Raw genomic sequence first — 20,033 nt, 5'->3', positions numbered from 1 at the left:
TCATGCACCTTTAATGCCAGACAAAAGCCTGCAGGGAGGCTGTAAATAATAATTCATGTGTAAAGGTATTATGAATGGTTCTTAAATAACAAGGGTCGTTTGGGAAATATAGGTGATATATAGCCTAAATGTTTTTTAATTTCATAGTTTTGTGTGATGTTAAATACTAGGTTTTAATCGTGCTTATGGACATAGGCTACTGAAAAATAAATACATTTACCACACTTTCAAATGTTAAGGTTCTTAGATATGAGATATAGCCGTTGTAGTACTGTTAACAGGCTATGTCAAATCTCTTTTTTCGGGACAGATCTAGCTCAAAAAGCAGAATTAAGGCAAGAAAAAAATGTAATTGTAAAATGTATTAGGCTATAGAACAACTAGGATCATGTGAGTATGCTTAATACGGAATTAATCTATACTAGGAATTATTTTGCTTTTAGTTAAAATGTACCAGAAGAGAGTAAATGATTCATAGTATAGAAGAAGAGGGATGTGAGAGTGTTCAAATTTAGTCACTACAAATCACATTATTGCACGGACAGTGATTATCAACTATACAACAGAATAATCCGCCATTAAAAACATCATCCTTTCCATCTGCTAAAAATGACCGCAGGTCTGCCGGTGTGGCATACAGAGTGACTCATCTCTGCCGGGACTCGAACCCGGAGCCTCTGGATTAGAAGTCCAGCGCGCTATTCCATTGCGCCACAGAGACTGCGCCAGGATAGCTCGGGCCTGGCACGGTTTACATACATATATCCTCTCACATCGCTGCTCTCTGCATCCTCGCAGCATCAGGACCAGTCTGAGCCGACATGTTGGCTATGCCGGGTCCGACCACGAGAGGGCGCTGTTGCTACACTCTGAGCACAGTCCCGCAGAGATGAGTCAGGTTAGCTGTGGTTAGCTGGCGTCCAACAGGAAGTCCAGAGCACGGTTTATGAAAAAATAAAAGTCGCCGTCACTACGTCAATGCGTGTTAATATGTTTCGGTAACTGAGGCTTTGATTTTGAAAGTGCGCCACCAGAAATCTTGTTTCATTCAAACTAACTTGATGCTCGTCGCTCAAATAGCCTCAATAGAGCCAAAACGGTGCCTATCGGAGCATTATTATCCCCGTGTCGACCCTAATTTATACTTCATTAATTAGGCTGTAGCTTTTCAGCCGGCGTTTTTTTAAGAATTTAGAAACGAAGCGATAGCCAGTCATTATAATCCAATCCACAAAAGGAAGAAAATATGTGTTTCTTATGACGGAATAACAGTGGATGTTGCTATAACACTAGGCCCGTTGGAAATAGCTGAGTGAAAATATGTAAGGTGTTTTTTATTTGATGAAAAATATACATTTTAGGGCCATTTTTACTCTTCATAGTCTTGGACCCATCGCTTCGTATTCTCTCACAGGCGTGTCATTGGAGGTCCTTCATATGGAAATAGTGCAGACCTCTCACTGTAGCTATAGAACAGTAGCTGTCACACTAGTGGGTTACACCACAATTGCATCAGCTAACCAGCTCCACATGCCCTTCACCACAGTGTAACCCCATTATTCATTTATTTTCCTTTGTATGCTAACATTCCACTTTTCATGTCAAGGATAAATAGGAACCTGGTCCTGTACCGTGCTGCGGGGTTAGTGGAACATTGTGTAACTGTAGATGACAACCATGAAGGTCTTAAACATGTCTTGGTATTTCACCAGTGTCGATGCATAATCCTGCGTTTAAACCTGGCAGAGCCTCCCCTTTAGTCTCCCCATTCATCCTGCAAATCACACAAAACCAAATCCCCCCTAATTTATACTCCAGTGATTTTGGACAGAAATGAGCCAGACATAGTCAAGCCTCAATGAAAATGGAATCTAGCCCATTTAGATTACACCAACATAACAGGAACAAGCGATTTTTATTTTTTTTTAAAGAAATGTTCTGTTATTGTTCAACTGCTCTTAACAAAGCCACAGCATGTGCAATGCAAGTTCGAAACCATTTTTATACAAGTTTCGAAACTTCCGTGTTTGGCAAGTTACTAAAGAAATACTTGGTTGTCCACAAATTTCACTCGAGGATTGAGGAGAACTGAAACTTGAAAGAATCGTTATCAGTCTTTTCTCATTTAATCATTTATTATAATCTAAGTATAAGTATACACTAATCTCAAAGTCTTGATCTGATCTAAATTAGTTTGGTTCAGATTTTTTTTTTTTCTTTTCAGAATGTCCAGGTCTGCCTGCCCACATATGCTCTGCAGGGGGGACCAATGTGTCTCTGTTAGGACAGACTGTAGTCTCTATTCATAAATTACATTTAGGACAAATAATACACAGACTTACTCTATGTTCTGTTTCAACAGTTGGTCACAAGTCCACTCAAGTTACTGACACAAAGATGAGACTCACTACAGTCATGATTCACAAAAGTTGATATTGCGAAACATTTTGTTAAACTAAATTCATGTCAATATTGTTCAATTCCGATCATACAGTAGACACTGATAATGTATCTACCAAAGACTGTACATTGTTCCACTCTTATCACTATACTCTGTAAACTGGTGTAAAGGAAAAAGGAGAAGGACAAAAATGACAGAGGGAATAAGAGAATTAGAAAACAGGATACCAGTAGAGGAAAGTAACTATATTTATTCTGTACTTACAGTAAGACGAGTTTTGAGCTCCTCTTTTACTTTACTTGAGTATTTCCATTCTATGCTGTTTATACTTCTATACTTTACTAATATACTTTTTTTTTTACTTAAACATTTCACATTTAGGGATTTTACTTGCAATGGAGTATTTGTAGATTATAGCATTTCTACTTTTAGCACAAAATCCCCCTTAAAACCACAATGTCACACATTTTTTAACAGAGTAAACACATACGATTTAATGTGGTAACAGTATAGTAGATTTTACAATTAAAGTGTGTTTGAAATTCTACAATGAAAAGTCCTTTAGGGGTTGCTGGTAGGTAGATTTTCTTCCTTTGGACAAAGCAAAGCTCGCCGTTTCCAGTATTTATGCTAAGCTAAGCTAAGCTAAGCTAAGCTAAGCTAAGCTAAGCACTGCTGGTTCCAGCTACATATTGTCCATATACAGTAGATGTTAAGAATTGTATCTGTTGTTTCATCTAATCGTGGCATGAACACAAATGAGCATTTTTTTTCCTCAAATGTCAAACTGTTCCTTTAAGTCAGCAACACCAAATGCCTGATATCTAAAGAAAACAGATACACACAGTATTCACTGATACCATAGTATTTCTACACAAGTGATTCATTAATTTCACATATTTCTCAACAGAAAGTAAGAGGGTGGACATAGTTACAGTAATTACTGTCCCGGGTGAATATTACATTCAATATAATTATATGTCTGTGCATGCGTGGGTGTGCAAATGTATAACCGACCATGTGATTTTCAGCTCTTTCTCTATAATACATATTTAAGAAGGTGTTGCACCCAGCACAGTTTAAAGCAAACCTGTAGGGCAGCTCTCTGTCTAAGGAACGTTTAAAGACTAACCTCAGGTATTACATTGCACAAGAGAGCCAAGTTTTTTCTTGGCTTTTGTCCAAGCTGATGTCAAAGAAGCAGGTGACAATGCTATGGCGAATTCCTTGTAAACAGTATGTGGTTTTCAGAGAATTTGTAGATTGCACGCGTTCAGTCTTCTCACGGGCCACACCTTTATACATGTGCACATGTAAAGGGCATCACCTAACGACTTGCTCAGTACAAGTCAATGATATTCAATTGACAATAAATGTATATAATGTACAAAAAACAGAAAAGCAGCAAATCCTCACACAAGCTGTGACCCGCCAATGTCTAGCATGTAGGCAGCTTTGTTAATGCTAAAACAATGAATCAATTATCTAAAAAAGTTGTAGAAAAATAAATAAATTCTATTTTTGAATATGTTTAGCTTCAGCACCTGGGGGGGGGGGGGGAACATGAATGTAGAGAAGTATAAAAGTAATGCTTAAACTGGAAGGCTCCTACAGTCCAGTTTAAGATAAATGGAATGGTTGTGTAGAGGAATGGATGTACTTGTTTGGTTCATTCAACGAACATGTTTTTTTTGGTAGAACTGGTAATGGTGGAATTATTGGGCAAATGTAAACAAGGAGCTGCTGGTGTGCGTACTAGATGATGGATACGATGGACATTTTAAATTTAAAACCACTTATTATAACATTTTCAAATGGCACTTTATATTGAAAAAAAATGTTGCCAACCTCTGGTTGAGCTTTGTGAAGTTGGACTTTGAACTGCATCAGTTTGGGAACAATGAACAGGAAAGCAGTAGCTGCCCCAGTTTGTTTGTTGATGTGTCCCTTGACACACTTGGCTAATGATGTCCTGCATTCATCAGTTAATCAGTTAGCACTTCCCAATGTCTTTGTTTAGCCAGTACAAGAATGAGAAGGGCGACTTTTTAGCTGTTTTTTTGAGCTGCGGATTCAAACTGTTGCCCCTGCAGAGACGTGACATTAGTCCAGTTTTTTGAGTTAGGGCTCCTCCACTAGAGTGATTTTACAGTTGTCTTCTTCCTCTGCCGGGATATACAGGTTGCAAACAGTGCTCTGAGGGAAAGAAGAAGTAAAGGGAAAAGCAAACACAGATGTGTGTGAGAAAGCCAAACCAGCGTGGCATTTTACCATGTGTTCCTGTTGTGGGCAGTTGAACTTGACAAGATAACAATTGAGGCTGTAATCTATGGTATTGTTAGAATTATTATATTCATCATGTGCTCTTGTTGTTTTATCATCAGGGCTTTTCACACTGCACATAGCCTGGTGCTAAGAAAGCTTTTACACTGGCACGATCCTGGTACATTCCAAAATTGGCAAACACAGACTTTATTTGCATTGCTGCTCCGGAGCAGGGTTAGCCTTTTTTGGCTAAAAGTTGCCAGTGGCCAAAGTAAAAAAAATTGAATATGTGTCACACAACTTCGTTGTCACGTCTACAGAATGTTAACATTAGCCAAATGTTCCAATGGACATCTACCCAGGGCTTTTTTTTTGGCCAACTCAGGGAGGTAGTCAACAGTCAGCCGTCTGGTTGGTGTGTCAGGGCCATTAGCCCTGGGCTAAGGATATGCAGTGTAAAAAGGGCATTTGTTTTCTGTCACTGCCTTTGTTGCTTTTATCATTAAAGGAATAGTTGCAGTAGATATTTGGGGCTTACTTGCCAGGATTTAGATGAGAAAATTCATGCGCAGTGACTTTTTAGAATCGAGGTGTCACCGTGAAGTTGCCAGGAAAACAGACTACAGGTGTTTTTTTTGTGTGGTTTTTTTTTTTTTTTATACATAAAAGTTAATCAAAGTAAATATATTTAAAGACTGGGAAAGACGGCAAATAAGCGTACTTCCCAAAATTGTCATACTATTCCTTTAATGACTTAAGGAGAAATGAACATCTGGAAGTAACCCCAGGCTTAATAGAAAAAAATAAAAATAAAACATTTACCTTATTGTTGTTGTCAAAAATATCACTGACAAGGTCCCGAGGTTCTGGCACTTTGGGAAAAATATGTTCCTTATGCCTGAACAGAGAGAGTCAAACATCAGAGACAAGCAAACAACTAAAACCAATAGAAGCCAAGCAGAAACGTGAAGACTTCACATACTTCCTGAAACACACAAAACCCAGGACTGCCAGGCCGGCGAACATCAATGGGACGATGGCGGCAGCATACAGCCACGCGTTAGGATCCGTTTCTGCAGCTGCATGCACAAACGTCTCAGTGTGACCTACAGTGTTTTCAACTTACAGTCCAAGAGCCGTGTTTTAACAAACAATTTAAAAAGCAGTGGTGGAGGAAATATTAAGATCCTTTACTTTTGCTAAAGAGTACCAATACAACATTGTAAACTTATTTGAGATCAGAGTCTTGGAGTCTTTTTTTAAATCCTACACAGAGTGACTTTAAACTGCTGGACAGTTCAGTTGTTTGTGATGCAGCTGATCAAATAAAAACACAAATAGAGAAATGATGAGCGTACCAAAATTCTTTACATCACTCCAAGGTGTCCCTCCTCCAGTAGACGTTGCTTTAATGGCAAAACTGTACTGACAGTGAGGGACCAGGTTCAACACAGTGGATGTTTCTCTATGTCCAAACGATTCATTCTGGGAGAAAATGAAATCACAACTGTAACAGCGTCTAATCAATTAGTTGACTAAATGTTCCAGCACAATACTATGGTCATAATCACATGCATCTTAGGAGCAACAGCCTAACCACTGTTCTTTTACATTATTTTGGAACGAAATTTAAAGATTTGAAATGTGGAGGGTATTGTTGGACCACATATCTGTGACATAGTCCCTTTGCGGACATTGTTGGTTATTTAGACACAGCATAGACATGATTTGGGGATATGTGGTAAATGTGGCGATGAGATGTGCAGTGGCAGAAACTGTGGGGAAGAAGTTATGTGTAGTCAGTGTGGGCGGAGTCATGAAGCTGGACAAGCAGACTGCCAAAGAGGAAGAAAGAGATGGAAGTCGTAAATATCAGGTTTGAAAAAAGGTTAAGCCATGAGGAAGCAGCTAGTAAGGGAGAAATTCAAGAAGTAACGGAGAATAAATCGGGTAGGAAGCATGACAAAATGATGTTCTTTTAAGTCCTGGAAATGGGGAATAAAACTGTGATGATGAGGCAGGAAGGAAAGAATAGAAATAGTTTTTTCTTCGTTTTGGGGTATCATGGGAATTACTGGAATGGAAGAGCCTACGAGCGGTGGGGAGGAGCCTTTTTCTTTTCCTGCTTTCTATTTAACTTGGATTAGATAAGGAGAATGGAGACTTATTTACAACCCAGTAGAGGGCCTTAATCCAACATTTTGGCTGCAAACCGCTTCTAAAAAACAAAACTATATGACTTTATGTATTGTGATTCATGTGGTTTTCCACTTTTTAACATTTCCAGGTAATTGAAGTTTTTTTTTTAAAGTACAAATGAGGATAGAAAAATACAGCTGAGGCTGAAAACCTCTTAACAAATATTTACAAATATTGGGCTTTTTGAAGCCGAACCTCAGAATTATTTTCCATCGAACCCTACGCATGCACTAGGCACGCTATGCTGGTCAATGTGATGACATCGCTGTTGATTACGGGAAGGTGTTTACGTAGGGGGACCGTTCAATGCCGTAGGCTGTAAGAAAGTGAAAATGGAACTCGTGAGCAGAGAAAGTGTTGTTTGGCAGTACTTTCAGTCAAAAGAAAGCGATTCAAGTGGAGCTATACATGTTCAATTTGCCATGCAGATTTGTCTCGGGGGGTTTAAGGACCCTAAACAACACACAACATCGCCCGCTGTTAAAACATTTGCATATACAACATCTGAAAGAATACATGTTGTGCATGAAGGAATCTACAGACAGCAGCCAAAATACGGCAAAGGAAGGACAGTCACAGCACAGGACGTAGTTTACGTCATTAATGTGTGTATTGTGTTAATGGACTGAGGATGGGAGGAGGATTCGGTATTCGGTTTTGGATTTGGCAAAATCTTAACCAGTGGATTAGGTATTTGGACAAACCCCATGAATCTAGATTTGGTGCATCCCTAATTGTGCACGCACATGAGGAGCCCGGAGGCAACACCATTCACAATCCTGCCTGACAGCAATGTAGAATTTCTTTTCTTTTTTTTAATAAAAAAAGTCTTTGCACGTTTTTAGGGGAAGAGAAACATGGACAAACACGTTTGTTAGATCGGAGGGGTACACATTATACATTTTGACAAAGAAACAAGGAGTGAAAACTTTTGGTTGCCGTTCAGATGGTTGAGAAGTAAATATAGAAGTAAAACACTTCACTGCTAAACCTACAATTAGATATCCAGTTGCTATACATCTAGGCTAAAAGTTGCGTCTACTGAATTCCTCTATAAGACAAAAACAGACCCAAAAAAAGACCCAGCACGGTAGGGCTGCACAATTAATCGAATTTTAATCGCGATCACGATTTTGACTTCCCACGATCAAATTTGCGTGATCGAGCGATTAATTTTTTTTAAAACGTCATTTTATAGAACGCTCCGGGTTTTTTGCAAAGCCAATCTACCACTCCGTCAACCCGTCTGCTCATGAGCCAGTCAGAGTAGTTCCCTGCACCCCGTGCAGCTTAGTTTCTAGATGTAGACAGTCACAGAGGACAGAGTAACGGGAGGAAAACTCAAGGTTTACCAGTTTACCAGTAAACACAACATTTGTCCCGTCTGTTGTTTTTCAGACAACAGCAGTGAGCAGTGCTAGTAGCGTCTGTTAGTTGTTAGCTAGTTAGCGTCTGTTAGCTGTTAGCTCCTCTAGGACGCACCGGTGCTAATGTCCTCGCATCCGCTGCAATGTTGTTTATATGGATATGGTTTAATTTTGAGTTACATGACCCATTTCGTCTGTAAAGCCGTGCCCGTGTGGGATCTCTCCTCTTACTCTCCGCGCAGCCCGGCCACACAGCGGCCGCTGGTCCACGCTTCTGACATTTGTCTACAGTTTAAATTTTTTATTAACACAGCTGTATATTGTTAAATATGAGGGGCAAACCTGTGTTTGTACCAGTGTTTCCGCTGGTAACTGCTATCGCGGCCGCCACGGCGAAGAACACAGAAGAAGTTATTGAATGCAACTAACTTCAGTTGGTAGAGTAATAGTGTGAGACGGAGCTGCTGGACTTGGACCTGGGCCAGAGATGTGACCCATGGCCAGAATATCATATTTCATAAAAATGCAGTGCAGTGACGATACAGACGTTTCATACATACGACGTGTGTTCCCGCCATTCGACCCGTGCTGGACCCGTTCATAATGAGTCAGCCATGTCTCGGTGAGTAGCGTCCATCACACTCCCTCTCGCAGTTATAAACGCCTCTGTGACGTTAACATTTGTTTTGGTTAAAAATCAACAAATAATCGTGAGAATAATCGCGATCAAAATTTTGATCAAAGTAATCGTGATTATCATTTTGGCCATAATCGTGCAGCCCTACAGCACGGCTTTAAAGACACTAGAGACAAAATCTGAAAGGTTGTTCTCTTACCTTTGTTTGAACACATTCGGTGTAATTTACTATATAAGTCCATTCCACTTGGATGTCAGGAGGAGTCCAGTTGATAAGGAATTTATTCTTAGATTTATTGACTGTCCACTTAAGGGCAGGAGGTCTCACTGCATGGAGACAGACATTAAAGACATACAGAAAGTAGAGTCCAGTTATATACAATTAGGGCTGAACAATAAATCGCTTTCAATTGCGATTTAAAAGAATGCGATTAGCTAGTAGAACGTGAATATTTTGTGGAATGTTTGGTGTAACATTTGGATCAACATTTTTGATTCGGCTTGTTATCATTATATGTTATTTCAAAAGAGAAATGCTGGAATAATGTTAATTGTCACAGATTCTTTAATAAAAGAAGAACACTTATCGCTGGCAATTGATATCCATTTTCTCATCCTTAAGAATAAAGAGTTGTGTCTATTACACAGGGATATTTAACTTTTTCAATTTTTTTTTTTTAATTATCGCAAATAGAATCGTTATCGCAATATCCGGCAGACAAATAGCAATTTCATTTTCCCCCCAAATCATTCAGCCCTTTTAAACAATTGTTACATACTGTGAAAGGTCTCTTGAAAATTACATCAGAACCACCACACACACACACACACACACACACACACACACAACACACACACACACACCACACACACACACACACACACACACACACACACAACACACACACACACACACACACACACAACCCACACACACACACACACACACACACACACACACACACACACACACACACACACACACACACACACACACACACACACACACACACACACACACACACACACACACCCACACACACACACACACACACACACACACACACACACACACACACACACACACACACACACACACACACACTTTATAAAGTAAATGGGGAAGTGTTATGTTTTCAACAAACTGTTTCCTCCATAGGAGTCTTGTTCCTTAATTAGTACTAGTTAGTCCACATACCATGATTTCTAAGCTTTTTCTGGAAGGTGTTCCTGGCAAAGCTGTTGTTATGCGTTCCATTTATCAAGATCTCGATGGTCTGGCTGATGCTCGCCTCCAGATCACAAGCAGTCCTCACCCCTTCAGCGTACAGGGAGCACTCTCTTAGGTCGACGGTGGTCTTGTCGTTTGGAGAGACGGTGAAATCGTCCTTCCAGAAACTTGGAAAGATAGAGGAAAGTTAATTTACTTTCATGTTGCACAATATTCCTGAAATCCTAAAAGAATTAAATGAATTTCTCAATTCACTAATTCACTTACAAATATTTAATGAGCCCAATTCTTCAGAGATTATGCTTATCAAACCTGGCCAAGAGGACATTAAAAATACAACAGGAAACTGTTAAAGTGAAAGGAATAGTTTCACATTTTAATGGGATCATTACAATTCTTGTGTAAAATACGCAGCAAGCGCCAAAAGATGATTAGCTTAGCTTAGCATAACTGACTGAGAAAAATCATGAAGAAGTAGGAAAACCATGATTTGTGGTGTTACAGGAAGTTAGGAGGTGTAACCATTTCTTGGCCAGTTGCAGTGACATCCTGGTTGCTTGGCAACCTAATGTGTACAACGAGACTAAAGAGAGTCACTGCAGCTAGCCAAGAAATGGTTACACTACATAAAGGTTCATCTATTATTGTCATTGTCTGTTGATCATTTTCTCGATTATACAATTCGTTGTTTAGTCTATAAAATGTCCCAAAGTGGTGAAAAAAGTCGGATAGTGTTTCCCAAAGCCCAAGATGTTTTCCTTCCACCAACTAGTCCAGTCAAATACCACAAAGTCTTTTCCCCAGATTTCAGAGGAGAGTGTGGGCTTACAAACACTGATTTCTTCAGGTTCCTTCAAATCAGATGAAAGTTTGAGAAAAATCGCTATCTGCAATAGAACAGCATCTCATCAGGGTTCAATTAGGTGAATATGGAAGCACACAACACTTAGTAAATCAAAGCATAATGGGAGCCAGAGCTCAGGCAATCTATCTTCCTTGAACCCTGGGTTAAAATCTGTTCTGAAGCACACAGAAACTTCCTCCAATAGCTCCAATGAGTAGAAAATGGTAGTAAGTTACTTTAGAACACCACACATAACAGGAAGGTATAGTTCTTCAAGTTGCTGCTGAGTCAAACTTTGTCCACACCTTTTGGTCCTGTGGGAAACTTAAGAACTACTGGGATGATATCTACTCTGCATCTGTGGATATTTTGAACATAGAGAGCGAACATAAGGATCCGTTGTTTGCTTTGTTGGGAGTGACCCCTGACGGTTTTGAAGAAGGGATGAAATATACCTTCTGCAAATCCTTCTTGCTGCAGCCATTAAGGGTATCCCTTTAAATGGGCTGAAGCCCACTGTTCTAACATTTCAGTAGTGGAAGGAGCGGGTGTGGGCGCTCTACAGAATTGATGACATAACCCACAACTTGACGCTCCAGAGGGATACACTTCTGAAGAGATGGACCCATCTTACGAAGACAGCAATCACCCCTGGTCCTGTCAGATTCATTATCTAACCATATGTCTGTGCAAACGATTATTATTATTATTATTATGATTTTTTTTTTTTTTTTTTTTTTTAAAGATGACGTCCTCTAATTTCTTGTTTTGTCCACAACTAAAAGATATTCAGTTTACTGTCGTAGAGGAGAGAAAAAAGTAGAAAATATTCACATTTATAAAGCTGGAATTTTTTTATGACTCGGTTTTCAAATCAGTTGGCAATTATTTTAATAGTAAACAACTAATTGATTAATCAATTCATCTTTTCAGCTCTGGTTTGAACTATTTTGTGCAATTAAAGAGTTTTCAAAACTTTATGGAGAAGTCTGGAGCTGGCAGGCTGCATTGTCTTATCGTTTAATTTACTCAGACGGTATGCATTCATTTAACGATGTGAATTACGAAATGATCCGAGAGCATTCCCCAAACACATGATAGTGATTTGCCGTTGTTCTGTCCCACAGCATGCTGTCTGCCTCACCCAGGACTGTTTAAGCACTGGTGTTATTAAAGTGCTCATATTATGCTTCTCCCCTTTCCTTTACTGTGTTGTATATATCTTTTGTGTGCATGTTATAGGTTTACAAAGTGAAAAAATCCAAAGTCCACCCCAAAGGGACTTACCATCTCCAACAGAAAACACTGTTCACAAACAGCTCTATTGTAGTCCAGCCTTTACGTGCGTCACTTTGTAACACAGTATAATGCTCGCCTAGCTGCTAACATGGGACGCCCTCATACTCTGCTTCTGACTGGCTAGTAGTCCTTACCTAGCTACTGAGCATGTGTGACTCCCAACAAAGATGGAACAGAAGTGAGATGTCTCACTCTGTAGATAAAACAGAGAGCTCAACACAAAAGAGGAGTTGCAGCTACAGTATGTGCGGTACAACAAAAATAAGGTGTTTTTTTGAAAATTAAACCACGTAAACCTATTCTGGTACAACCGCTAAATACAATTATGAACCTGGAAATGAGCATAATATGAGCACTTTAAGTATCTGACCATCTAGCTCAATTGTATCTGTGACAGTGAATTGGTTGATAGCCATTGTTTTTTTCCAACCTTCCGATCCAACTGTTTGCATTTGATGGTGAACAACATCTATGTGGACATCAGCTTTGGATTGCTGGTTATGCCCACGGCTGTTGGCAAAGAGGTTGCACTACATTTCCTAAGATTGGCTTTGGCCTTGGCGAATAAGCGTCATAATGTCTGAACTCAAAATGTCACCTGTCCGATGTCTGGACTGATAAAGATCTGAGTCATTTATCATCAATTTAACCCTACTTTCACTTGGGACTAGTAACTCTTATGAGATGAAACCAAAATGAACCGCTGCATATCAGGAAATATTGCAATCGATATCTTACATATGTTGTGTAATAGTGAGGTTTTGTTTACTAATATTACTCTGAGACAGCTTTGACCTACAGCATTGCTCCCCAATGTTGTTTTGTTAAAAAAAAACTTTTAAAAAACACATACCGATAGTAAAACTTTAGATCTGGAGCATGACTGCCCGGGAGCCAGGAGCAGTGAGTTTGTTTAGCGGAATGGATGTAGCACTCCAAATTCTTCACCAGCTCTGAAAGGAAAAGAGACACATACACTTATCTTACTATACAGATACACTGATGGAAATAAATGGATCAAAGCTCACAAATGTGTGTTGACTCAAAAGCCTTCAAACTTTGAGAACAAAATTAGGTGTTAAGGGCAATGCTGAACATACCTGTGTAGTCGATTTCCATGCCAACCTCAGTACTATGTTTGTCACCACACACAGTTTTAACCGTGAACTGCAGATATCCTCCTTGCATCACAGCGTGGTGACGCCAAGTAGTCTTTACGGTGTCCTGAATCCACCAGGAACAGAAAAAAAACAAAAACATTATCAGAAAGTATTACCACTGAGACAAGTAAGCACTTTACTGTACATGTGCACGGCTAGAGTCAGAAAGGCCGTTGTGAAGTTGTTTTAAAAAAAATAAATGCATCAGCCATTTGTTATTGTATTAATGTAGAGATCACCATATGTACGGTTATGAGTCTTCTGTATTTTGCTTATATAATAATAGTAGATATAATAATGCTTACATAATGTGATCAGACCTTTGCTATGTGTAGAGGAGCCTAAAATAGTATCAGAAATCATATGGGGGTTGAGATTAGGAGATGATGATGAAGAGTCACAATATTTCAGATCATTTGCAGCTTTATTTAAACAGTGAACCAACTTTCATGACAGAGTGAGCCGCCTCTGTACACACGGATGTCTATACACTAATGACCAAAGAACATCCTGAATAACTGTGTTTCTTATAGTCTTCTTGTCCTGCTCCGGTCAGTTGATCTATTTCTGTGAGACAGGGTTACCTTTGAAACGACTCCTTATTGGTGAGACACTTCTACTAGTTTGACCCATTCCAATCTACTCCTGCGGCCTAGTGTCCACTTCATGCTGACTCTGCTCTGAAAGCTCCCTTCAAATGGTTAAATACATTTGAACCCTTTCATGCATGAATACCAACTTATCAAGAAATAAGGTGGACTCTGGCAGGTCAAGCAAGTATTAGTAGAAAAGCAAGTAGTGATATATAATCAAATCTAAACATTTAAAGTCCCTATGTGAAGAATGTAGTACCCTGTATTTATATTCTGTGCTGTATGACTGATGTATGTTTGCTACCATAATTTCCCATTTTTTGGGGGATCAATATCTATCTATCTATCTAGGGACAATTCTGGGGTAGTTGTATTTTTGCTACATTCTACCTTTAGTCCCCTATGAGTCAGACGCTAATTGCACTTTTTGCTCCATCCTGCAACATTTCAATGCTGCTTATACTTTAAAGTGTTTGTAATAATAATAACAACAACAATAGGAATAATAATGCAGTATTCTAATACACATAATAGTATAACATTATGAAAGAGGCCCTTCTGCATAATGAGTAGTTTTTAACTTTTATACTTTAATTACAGTTTGCCGATTATACTTCTGTACTTTTACTTAAGTAAAACATTTGAATGTTGGACTTTTACTTGTAAAGAAATATATTTTGAATTTAATGTGCTGAGTACTTCTTTCTCTAGTGTTTCTAGCATCTTGCAAATTATTCTGATGGCTATGTTTCCGTTTGTAGAGACATTACAAATTAGTGGTGTCCATTGCTGTTTCTTTAATACTCCCAACTACAAGTTGCCAAAGTCTGAAATGTTCCTACACACAGAGTCTTTCAGCTCTCTAAAGCTCATAAACATGCCGTGTTTGCTAGTCTTACAGCCGTTAAGAGAATGATTTCAACCCGTTGGAAGCCACCTCATGACTTATCCGTTCCGTACATTTTGGATGTCACATACTCTCTCCGGCTCGCATAGGTGGAGCCCCGGGGAAGACCTTGGAGACTTGGCACAGCATGATTGGTCCCTTGTCTTGTCTCTGTGTGTGTGTCTGTTTGTGTGTGTCTGTTTCCGCATGTGTTGTTTTGTCTCCCTTCCTCCTGCTTTTCCTCTCTGTGTTTTTTGTGGCCCCGGGATGTATTTCTATGTCCCAGTTTCCAATACTATGTTTTTGAGATCCCCCAGTGGGAGCTGGTCAATGGAAGTTTGGGGTCCCCTGCTGGAGCTGGTGCCCCGCGACCAGACACCGGATAAGCGGACGAAGACGGATGGATGGATGGACCATACTATGTTTTTTGAACATAAAAAAAAATATAACCACGTAAAAAGGAGTTATAATAAAGCCAGTGCAATCCTTTAAACATAGTCATTGGGGATAATGCCCAACAGTGCATGAATGGTGACCCTTGTAAGTTGTAATTGGCTGTGCTTAGTGAGGTGTATTGGGATAAATTAGCTTCCAGAGAAGATGTACATGTATTTCATTTGAAATGCTTGCACTGTTACAATATTAAAATATTTATAACTGGTGGAATACCTTGGTGCAGGTGCTACACAGATCCTCAAATAAGATTTAAAGGGTGTTGTGAGTTGCATTCTTAAAACCTTCAATGAAAAGCATGTACAGCTGTTAAACAGAACGGCATTTTACTGAATGGAGAAATCCATGCAAACTCACCGCTCCTCTCCAGCGGTTTTTGTCCTTGGTGTTTGATTGCACTTCATATTTGCAGTTTCCCTTTGAATGCTGTGGTGGTGCCCAGGACCACTCTGGTAGAAAATCATTAATCCATCGTAGGGACACATTTTGTGGTGGTAAGATTGGGTCTTAGGGTGGAGAAAGAGAAAACACCTTTAATTTCCCTCTTGATCTGTGAACGCCATCTAGTCATTCATTTAATTCAGTCTGCTTAAGCCTCCCTTGGTGATCCCATGTTTAAGAAAAGAAAAAAAAGGCGGCAACAATGACCTCCCGGGTGCCCTTCCAGGAAAGAAACCCCAATAAGGTGCCCTCTCAGGGTGTCCTTAAAGGGGAACTATGCCCATTTTCACAATTCATACATGTTATTCCTCCGGTCTAAGACAGTCCAAAAACATTAGTCAACATGAACAACTCTCTACCAAATCCAAAAACTAAAACAAGCTAAAACTTTGTGATGTCATGAGTGTAAAGTGTGGAAGTGCTCTATAGACAATGAATTGGGAAAGATGTTAAAGATCTGAGATATTCAACGGGGATTCCGTGACACCTAGGGGGTCCTTAGGGTTAGTACAAGGAGGCTGCCAAATTATGGTATATTTAAAAAACAATGTTGAAAGCTTCTTTTTTCAAAATTTAATATATGTCTGAAAAGATACATTAAAATGAATCTAACATTTTAATAGCAAAGATAACTGGGCCTATTTGTCATATAAAAAAACCAACTTAAAATACACAATGAAAACAAGCTTACTACAGGTAAGGTAGCCACTATGGTAGCCATAAAGTTAAGGTTAGGATTCACCGCCATTCATTTTCAACAATCCGGCCCAGTTTAATGCAACTTAATTTTATACAGTACATGTAGCCAAAGGGTCCTTTGTTTAAAAATGCTGAAGACCCCTGTCATAGATGACACTAAGAGCCCCCAGGGGAATGTGAGTATATGAGTATTTTTCTGTTTCTCATTTGTAGCTCATTTGGGTACTAAAAAAAAAAAAAAAAACCCAGCCTCCAGATCTTTGTCTATGGAGCAGCTCCAGACTACTTAAAGACATCACAAGTTTGAGACTTCCTTGTCTGCTGTGATAAATTAAGTAACATCACATGAGCGGGAGGTCTGTTGGACTGAATATCATCCCAGCTGTGGTCATATTGGGCACTCGGCTGATGATCACCGCCCAAAAGTTCTAAACTGGACTGGGACTGTTTTGCCAAGCAACACATACTGTCAGCTATTCCTTTTGTAAACATAACTCCCTACTGCTCCATGTTACTGCTGCTTCTTTCCTACCCGTCATCCTCTTCTGCCAACCATTCATTACTGTATTAAAATGTTATTTTGTGGGAATATGTGCATCTTTGCGGTGCAAGGTTTCTTACAATCTAAGATAGGATGGTCTGTATCCATGAGCTATTAGAACAGAGGTATACATTTATACAGTTTAAATCTCAGTGATTTTATAGTGTATCTCAGCACTCATGGGATGCCGCTTGTCCAATCAAATTGCTTGGTTGGATCTGCTGTATAATACTGACTGGACTTTCCTATACCATAGAAATAATATATTTTGTTTTTCTTATTTCAGGTGGAGTTCCCCTTTAGAATTGATAAGATGTGATGCATCAAAGAAAACTAAAAAATCTCTCTGTGTGCTAATTTCTTTTTCTTCGCCCCTGCCTTGCAGATAGCCTATATTGATAGAAAAGTAATGGCTGTTATTTCAATATCTTCCATGTCATTGTTACTGCTTAGTATTCACCCGTCACTTTCAGAAATGATGGACCAATGTCTTCTTACAACACAGTTTTTAGAAACAATGCTATTTCCAGGTACTGGTATTAGACAGTTATTTGGGTAGTTCCTCAAAGTGATGAAGTAAAACTGCTTGACTTTGAGTATGTATGTAGTAAACGTTGTCTTTAATTTAAATTAATTAGTCAAAGTCAGGAATTATGGATCAATGTGTTTTTACAGCACGTCATGTTTAAGAAACAAAGGCTTTTTTTTTTTTTAAAGATAGGAATGTGGGACTTTTATTTTGGAAATTCTCTGACTTGATGACTTGGAGTCTGTCTGAAGTCAGAGCTGTCCTGGACTTATTATCAGTCAAAGTCAGGATCTGGTATTTCCCCCCATCATTTTTGTGTAAGGGACACGGCTAACATACAATACACAATCAACACGTTGACGTTTCAGTTGCTAACTTGCCAGACGTGACGCCATAGTCCTGGGAAACACCGTTACGTAGGCTATGGGAAAACTGGAAAATTCGTCAAGGGAATATGTTGCTAACGCAAACAATGTTATGTAGCCTGTCATTTCCTACCTTGTTGGGATTTCACCATTAGGAGGAGGAAGCTTAACGCCAACAAGTCCACACTTTGAAACGTCCTGCTCATCCTTCTTGAGTCTTGTATCCCTACGTTTATTTCCACATTCTTCGTGTGTGAGGATAAAACGGTTTTTCCTTAGGTAATTCCCGCTCCTAAAGACGTCAGCCTGCTGCCACGGTTTCTAAAAAAGACTTAAACGTACTGTCGCTTCCTGCCTCTCCGAAGGAAAGCATGAAAACTGTAGGAGGCTGGACAATGGGCGGGTTGCTTCCTTTTCTGCCAGACCAATTAACTGAGTTGGGAGGACACGCACGCGCACGTAAGTCAAGAGTGCTAATTGCAACATTCTTTTACTATAAATGCGAACAAGGTATTGGCAAACCGTTGCAACATCGAAACACACTCCAATCCTACGTTTTAGACATCCGTATTCTCCTAGTCGAAAAAAATCCTATTCTCACTCGTCAGAATGGTAATGTTGGTAAATGGTAAAAGGTTTCTATAGAAGAAATGTGGGATTCTTTCAACTCTTTTTTCCAAAAGTAAATAACATGGATGGTTCCCTACAACGCTATTCACAAGTAAAATAAGTCAGTTTTACTCATTTTATAGCATTTGCAAAAAAAAAAAAAAAAAAAAAAGGAACATTGAAAAAAGTGACTAAAATATCGGGAAAAGCTTCAAAACTGTTGGAAAAAAGGTTTTAATTTTAAATAATTATATACGACTTTGATTGCACTAGTCAAAACTAAATTTTAAATCCTTAAATTGTACGAGTGGCCTAATGATAGACTGGATATTTATTGCAGATTCAATTCTTCCCACCTTCAGATATTCATAGTTCTAAAGCAGATCTATAAAGTATTTTGATATAAGTATGATGCATTGACATTATATGAAGCCATCAGCCAAAACCCTTACATTTATAAAGGGAGCCTTGTACTAATCTTTTGTGAGGACTTGCGTTGATATTTTTGCAGGTTATTTGAGTAGAAATGTTAAACTGAAAATAAAAGCCATTACCAACATCTGCATGATTTCTTACTGAACTAGGCGTACAAAGAAGGAAAGATTGAAAGGAGCCTGTGAATGGCAGTGGGGGAAAGTAACTAACCCTAACCCATTTACTCTGTACTTACCATACTACATTCCAGAGGAAAATAGTGTACTTTTTATGCCACACATTTTTTAACTGAGTTTACAGATTTAGATTAGTACAAAATCTAATCAACTATGATGATGTTGTTTTAGATTATGCTACACAGCAGTATTTGAAGTCATTGAAATGCATCAGTAATTTATAATTCTGAAATCGGTCACTCTTCACAATGAGTACTTTTCATTTTGGCACTTTCAGTATATTTTGATACTAATACTTCTGTTCTTTTATTTACTAAAGATTTTTAACCCTTGTGTTGTCTTCACGTTCGGGACCCTCTCGTATCCCCCGGGACTTATTTGGGGTTTTAAAACCAATTCTGAAATAAAATTTTCCTTCATAATCTTTTGACAAATATTGTCTTTATCTCAATTTCAAACAACTGAGATAACATATATGTTTAGGGAATGCAATCAGTCTCTACTAGCACACAATTAAAAATGGAAGTGGGATTTGTTTTTTGTCATAAGGTTATAATTCATGTTAAAAATCCACTATGGAAAAAAACATAAGTGGTCATATCCAGAATAATTTTCTGAATTGAGTCAGAAATACATGTTTATCACAGAAAATAAGGTAAGGGCGTTGATTTTCAGGTAGAAAAAATTTAACTTGTACAATTTTTCTTCTTGTAAAAATTTGAAATGGGTCAATTTGACCTGAATACCATACAAGGGTTAATGTAAGACTTTTACGTGTAACTTGAGTATTTGTATACTGTGGTGTTAGTACTTTTAAAAAGATCTGGGCGCTTCTTTGACATCTGAGCTGATTTAGACCCAGTGGCACACAAGCAAAGCAAGCAACACATGTTCACTTTCTCT

The 20,033-nt window shown here is 38.8% G+C and overlaps 1 protein-coding gene and 1 non-coding gene across 2 annotated transcripts; both read right to left on the bottom strand.

The window, feature by feature from the left end:
- Positions 1-647: 647 nt before the first annotated feature.
- trnar-ucu (transfer RNA arginine (anticodon UCU)) lies at positions 648-721 on the bottom strand. Its single transcript has one exon. It is a non-coding gene; the product is annotated as a tRNA-Arg (tRNA).
- A 1,912-nt stretch (positions 722-2,633) lies between these two features.
- LOC116707065 (uncharacterized) lies at positions 2,634-18,337 on the bottom strand. The gene is made up of 10 exons (XM_032544212.1): positions 18,044-18,337; positions 15,693-15,841; positions 13,344-13,467; positions 13,097-13,196; positions 10,068-10,267; positions 9,069-9,196; positions 6,025-6,151; positions 5,649-5,745; positions 5,489-5,564; positions 2,634-4,597 (listed from the first exon to the last, which is right to left on the bottom strand). Exons 1-10 carry the CDS (start codon positions 18,114-18,116, stop codon positions 4,523-4,525), a joined length of 1,149 nt encoding a protein of 382 aa, XP_032400103.1. The 5' UTR covers positions 18,117-18,337; the 3' UTR covers positions 2,634-4,522.
- Positions 18,338-20,033: the final 1,696 nt, after the last annotated feature.

This window comes from Etheostoma spectabile, chromosome 19 (genome assembly GCF_008692095.1).
Source record: "Etheostoma spectabile isolate EspeVRDwgs_2016 chromosome 19, UIUC_Espe_1.0, whole genome shotgun sequence".
NCBI classification, from domain to species: Eukaryota; Metazoa; Chordata; class Actinopteri; order Perciformes; family Percidae; genus Etheostoma; species Etheostoma spectabile.
The sequence above is the reverse complement of the archived record's forward strand: the minus strand, read 5'-3'. Positions and strand labels throughout refer to the sequence as shown.

What these genes read in the sequence shown, in the direction of transcription:
- LOC116707065 (XM_032544212.1), bottom strand. Translation starts at nt 18,116, where the DNA reads ATGAGCAGGACGTTTCAAAGTGTGGACTTGTTGGCGTTAAGCTTCCTC. An exon ending in GATCTAAAGTTTTACTATCG is followed by an intron (nt 10,268 to 13,096) that starts GTATGTGTTTTT and finishes TATCTTTCCAAG; the next exon opens with TTTCTGGAAGGACGATTTCA. An exon ending in GAAAAAGCTTAGAAATCATG is followed by an intron (nt 9,197 to 10,067) that starts GTATGTGGACTA and finishes GTCTCCATGCAG; the next exon opens with TGAGACCTCCTGCCCTTAAG.